General features: G+C 44.4%; 1 protein-coding gene across 1 annotated transcript in view; it reads right to left on the reverse strand.

Moving 5' to 3' along the window:
• The window catches only part of LOC144791581 (metal cation symporter ZIP14-like), a 259,836-nt gene that overhangs the window by 189,250 nt on the left and 64,586 nt on the right, over nucleotides 1-6,000 (reverse strand). Inside the window, exon 3 of the mRNA XM_078666302.1 lies at nucleotides 2,766-2,952. Coding sequence (XP_078522428.1) covers nucleotides 2,766-2,952 — 187 coding nt within the window. The remainder of the gene's footprint in view (nucleotides 1-2,765; nucleotides 2,953-6,000) is intronic.

A 6,000-nucleotide genomic window follows, 5' to 3' on the forward strand; every position in this document is an offset into this window, starting at 1 on the left:
GGGCCCGTCGACGAGCTGCTTTTAGATGACTTAATCTTCGTCGACGGTGTTCGGGTCGACGAGGGAAGCGTCGACGATGACTTCGTCGTCGACGGTTTCGCTTTGGCGCTCGTCGACGAAATCTTCACAATAGAAGTGATGGGTCTCACCTTCTGGGTCGCCGTCGACGAGGTGATAGTCGTCGACGTAGCGCTGGTCGACATAGTACATGTCGTCGTCGACGTAGTGGTTACAGTCACTGACTTCGTCGTCGCTGAAGACGTCGACGAGCCCGTCGACGAGCCAATGCCAGATTTTTTAATGGAAGGCAAGGCTTTGGGCGCAGACGTCAGAGAACCAGGTCCCGTAGACGTGCCCTGAAGCAAATCCTGTGGGGAGACAGTCCTGGAGAACTCCAACAGTCTACTTTTCTTCAGAAAAGGAGATGGAACCTCAGTCTCAGACCCACGCTTCTGAGAGGATTTAGAAATACCAGATGATAAACTTTCTACGTCAGAAACCACAGACTCTGAAGTCTTCAACTTCTGTAGCCACAGAAGGAGATGGGCCTCTCTATCCCTCAGAGTCTTGGGAGGGAAAGTGCGACAGTACTTACAGTTTTTCACCTCGTGGTCTGGGTAGAGACAGTAAATGCATTTACTGTGTGGATCCTCATGGAAAAGGCGCAGTTTAGCACAAGAAGGGCAGGCTTTAAATAAAGATTTCTTATTAGAAGACATTTCTGATGAAAAAAACAGTTAGAGTTGAAGAAAACTGAGCAGAGCTCAGGGAGACTCCCTTCACACGACGTGCGGTAGAAAATCTGAGGACTTGGGCTTCTGAGGAGAAGGTTCTAGAGGAGGCTACAGCCTGATTGGCTGGAATGTGAACCAACACATAATGACACTAATATGCTACTAAAGTGAGTTCTCCCTTAGGCTTTTCAATGGGCCTATTATGTTCTATGGTACTTTTGAAATTTACATTTTATTATATTATATGTATGTATATCTTTATTTATAATATTTTTCATGTATACATGCATATTCTACTGCTATTTTATGTACCGTGGGACTCCCACTTCGACGGCGGGGGATATTAAAGCATGTGAATCTATGAAAGACACCCCTAATACTGGAGAAATGTTGTTCTGTTATTCTTATACGGTTCAAAATGTACTGCACTTCTTTGGGCCCATCTACTCTTCAAGGAGAAGCCTTCAACTCAGACGTACTACCAAAGACGTGACCCGGTTATTGATCAAGGGTTTAGACTTCCCAGCTAAGGATTCTAATTTTTTTCTGGACTCAGTAGCTTACCTGGTGGCAATAGGATTTCAGTCACCCCAATTTTATATGGTTCTTAGAGGGCACAAGACCTCAACGACACATAAAGAGGAAGTGCAGCAGCCAACACTGTACAGGCAATATTATATCACCACACGCACAACAAGATGCAACAATCACACACAGGCGAAGCGCCACCAAAGTGTATAGAGAAAATAATACATGTGAGTCCTATGAGAGCAGGCCAAGAAAACCAATCAATAAGCACACATGTTTTTGTCCACATTAGAGACAACTGAAGACTTAACAACTCTTCAGCTCATGCCCTATGCAGGGAGATAAAGAAGAAAATGAACTAATGTGTTGAACAGGAGGTATGGACCACAGAGGCACCTTACCATTGAGCACAGGGTCTGCATACAGGGGAAATCACTACTACCAACTGCAGGGATAGAAACAAGGGATATAATCTCCATGCAAGAGCACAGATAGGGAAAGTCACTACTGCCATGTACAGGGGTACAAACAAGGGAAGCAACTAGGTCTACATGCTGGGGTACAGGCAAAGGTCCTACTATTGCCACATTGAGTGCAGACAAAGACAGTCTTCACGGGCACACAAACTGAAGGGATCACAGGCAAAGAAAGTCAATAGTTTGAAGTGCAGAGGTACACAAAACGGAAGCCCCTACTGACACATGCGGGAGAAGCCATCATGGCCATGTGTAGGGAGCACAGGGGCAATGATGCCAATACAGCCACATGCAGGGAAACGAATTGGCATGCACCTGCTGCTGTGTGTTAACACGGGAAAAGGCACAGTGGAGCCTGTTCCAGATTGAAGTTTCCCATAGACACAGTAAGGTGGTCTACGTCCACCACGAACAACCAAACTCCTCAGGTCCAGGAAATCGTATAGTTTTGCTGCTCCTACAGTCAGTGTTATCTCGTAAAATTTGGCCCTAATACTAATAGACAAACTTCCAAGAAAAAAACAGAGGAATTTAGTCTCCTATTAATAAACCTCGATTTCCTGGTGGTCTTCCAGTTACAGCAGCATAATTCAAGCATATAAGCTACAAGGATACCAGCGAATTACACTGATCTACACTTTCTAATAACAGCACAGCAGTCCATACTGCCTCAGTTCTCTGCTGCAAGTAGTTCAGCCTGTCCCATTCAAGATTACATTTGTTTAGTTTGAAGTCTTTTGGCATAGCACTTACTCTCTGCTTCTGTAGTTGTTTTTAACACAGGCAATGTTGTGCAATGAAACTTTACCACACATTTGAAGGGCGACAGTGCAGTTGGGAAAAGTTTCTAAAGGCTGGTAGTAACTTGGAAATCATATCAACAATCTACTTCTGCCATAAAAACATCGAAAAGAAAGGATGGGGCAAAGACATCTTCCTGAATTATGCCCAACGATGCCCAAAGAGGTAGGGCTAAACGTTAACACTGAGGACAGATCCGGCTTTCAAGCTGTCCAAATCTTCTCACCCTCAGCTGAGCTTGGCTTCCCTTCCTCTGTCCTCTCATTTTCTTCATTCCGTAGGTTCTCAGCCGTGCATGCCCGAGACTCCAACTGCTGCAAGATAGTGGGACAGAAATCCTGGAGCCCTGGCCCATCTAGTCGAGAGCCTGCACTCAGATTGTGGACAGTGAAGATCTCTGAAGAGCTGAAACACTAAAAAACAAAGAAACATACTGTGTAAAAATGCAATGTATTCTGTTAAGACTTAGAATAGATGAATCAGTTTGTCAAAATGAATTCCCGCATTGACCACTAATCACATAGACGTTGGAGGCTAGCAGAAGAATAACACGCATTGAAAATGCAATATGCCTCACCCTTGTTTAAGTTAAAGTAATTCTGTTTGTAATTAGGTGGCTTTTTAGCTTTGCTTTTATTAGTGTCTTTCAAACATTCATGTACATAACATGAATATGTATGCATGCATGCATTTATATTTGTATTTATATAGATATGCAGATTTATATATATGTTTATATATGTATATACATACACATACATATATATAAATGCATAGGTATATATATATATATATATATATATATATATATATACACACACATACACATGTGCATATGTGTGCGCTTAGAGAGGTAGAGAGTAGTAGAGAGACTCAGTAGAGAGTAAGTAGTAGAGAATGAGTAGTAGAGAGTGGGTAGTATAGAGTGGGTAGTATAGAGTGGGTAGTAGAGAGTGGGTAGTAGAGAGTAGTAGAGAATGAGTAGTAGAGAGTAGTAGAGAATGAGTAGAGAGTAGTAGAGAGTGAGTAGTAGAGAGTGAGTAGAGAGTGAGTAGTAGAGAGTAGTAAGGATTGCGTAGTGTCTCACACACACAGTGCCTCACAGTGTGTCAGTGTCACACACATAATGCCTCACACACACAAACAGTGTCTCACACACAGTCCCACACACAGTGTCTCACACACATTGTCTCACACACATTGTCTCACACACACACAGTAACACACATATACGGTGTCACACAGTGTCACACACAGTGTCTCACACACACACACACACACACTGTCACACACACAGTGTCACACACACACACACAGTCTCACACACACAGTGTCACACACACACATTGTCTCACACACACACAGTCTCAGCCTCACACACAGTTACTCTCACACACAGTCACACACACACAGTCTCACACACACAGTCTCACACAGTCACACACACACACACAGTCTCACACACATTAATTGCAGGTTTGTCCCACGACAAGGCTTTATCTGCGAGAGGCGACAGCGTCCTCCTGCTTTATTATACCTTCATTGCCTCGATCGCTGGAAAGCGCTCAAATACCTTCGGGTTGACTTTGCACTATATAAAACTGCACATAAAAAAACCCTCATCTGGACCTGGATTCTGAGGTGTCAGCAGAGGACTGAATGTACCCGTCCCCTCACATGCGCTGCACATGCTCTGCCTTAAATCCTCTCGGGTGAGAGTAGGCCTTCGCTGCCTCCCACACCAGTCTTCTGCTGCATGCCTCTTCCTCACTTCCGCTGCCCCATACAGGTTTATGGCAGGTTTGTCCCACGACAAGGCTTGAGCAGCGAGAGGCGACAGCATCCTCCTGCTGTATTATATCTTCATTGCCTCTCTTGATGGAAAGCGCTCCAATACCTTCGGGTCGACTTCGCGCTATATAAAACTACACATAAAAAAAATCTCACCTGGACCTAGATTTTGAGTCATAAATTACTCTCCTACACGCATATCTATCCTCAACACGCAACCTCCACTGCAACAAGCCAAATGTATTTGCTTCTGGGTATAGCGTTTTGAAGTGTTTCAATCAACACTAGGCAACTGCAGGGTATGGGGATAATGTCATCACTTGTATCATCCCCAGTCCCAGCCACACCCCCAGGCCAGCAGACCTAGGACTGCTATTGGTTTTCCCCAGCTCCAAGCAAATCTGAGCCCTCCTCTCACACCTACCCAGGCCCCTTAGGGTTTTGGTGGGTGCACCCCAAATCATTCTCATCCATCTTGTGAGTTGCAGCCTACCTGTGTCCCAGATTGCAGTGAGCAGAGTCCAGGAAGTGGTAAGAAGGCAGACTAGTGCTGTCTCTTACCTAAAAAAAGTTTAAAAAACCATTTTCCCTACCTGTGATTGCATCATCTTATTTACTTCTTTTTAAATTTCTTTAACTGTCTTTGCCTGTTGTTGTTTCAGTTTAAAATTGTAGTTTTAACCGGCCAGTGATTGCATAAATTATCCCATGTTTTTGTGTTTAAACTTGTACTTTTTCCTGCCTGGGACTGCTTCCATTTAACCTGTTGAATTGTGGGATTTGGAGTCCAAACTCTGTAGTTTTTCCCTCTCATTCCCCGTGACTATCAGTTTTTCCCTCCAAATGTCTCTTTTGCTCTGTGCTAAGACCTGTATGTTAATCAGTGCTCCCCCAGCAACCATTTTGTGTTCACAAGTCAGTGAAACCAGACCCCCCCCTTCCCCGAGACAGCAGTAATCTGCTGTAAGCTGCTTAAACTGTGTTTAATAGGGACAGTCACTTCGTTTTTTTGGCCGGGAGAGGGAGTACAGTTTTATACACATAGTGTTAGAGGACAAGTTTGTTGGGGCCTTACCTGCAGAAGTCCAAAGTGTTGATTGAGCCGGTCTATCTCCTAGGAGATTTATGATTAGAGGAGCAGCTTTCAACTCCCTGGCCAGCAAACCTTGTCTGAGGTAGCTAGGACCTTATATACATGCATCCGCAGAAATGTTTCCGGGGGGGGGGGGGGCAAAATTTTAACTTCATCACCATCCTCCGACATGATTGAGCACAAGTATTAAATACATTAAAAAAATCTAATAAGACAAAGAGCTTAAATAAACAAAGAAATCCATAGGGGGAAGAGAAAAATCTTGTGAGGCGCCACATCAGACAACCTGGCAAGTAATAAAACAGAGGGAAAAACTAAAAATGACCGGAAAAAAACAAAAACATTCTAAATCAGGTTGATGCGGTTCTAGAGCATGGGTACTCACAAACTTACTCTCAGGGGCCAAATTTACAGTGTGGTTTGTGGCCGAGGGACGCACTGGTGGGGGCGGGGTCAGTGAGGGAGGGGGTGGGGCTAGAGCAACAAAAAAACTATGACCATGAGGTTGAACACAAGTCCCTGCAGCGGACGCCTTCGTCTGCTGAGCCACCAGACCTGGCATACACACATCTTTCTT

This window comes from Lissotriton helveticus, chromosome 11, assembly GCF_964261635.1.
Source record: "Lissotriton helveticus chromosome 11, aLisHel1.1, whole genome shotgun sequence".
NCBI classification, from domain to species: Eukaryota; Metazoa; Chordata; class Amphibia; order Caudata; family Salamandridae; genus Lissotriton; species Lissotriton helveticus.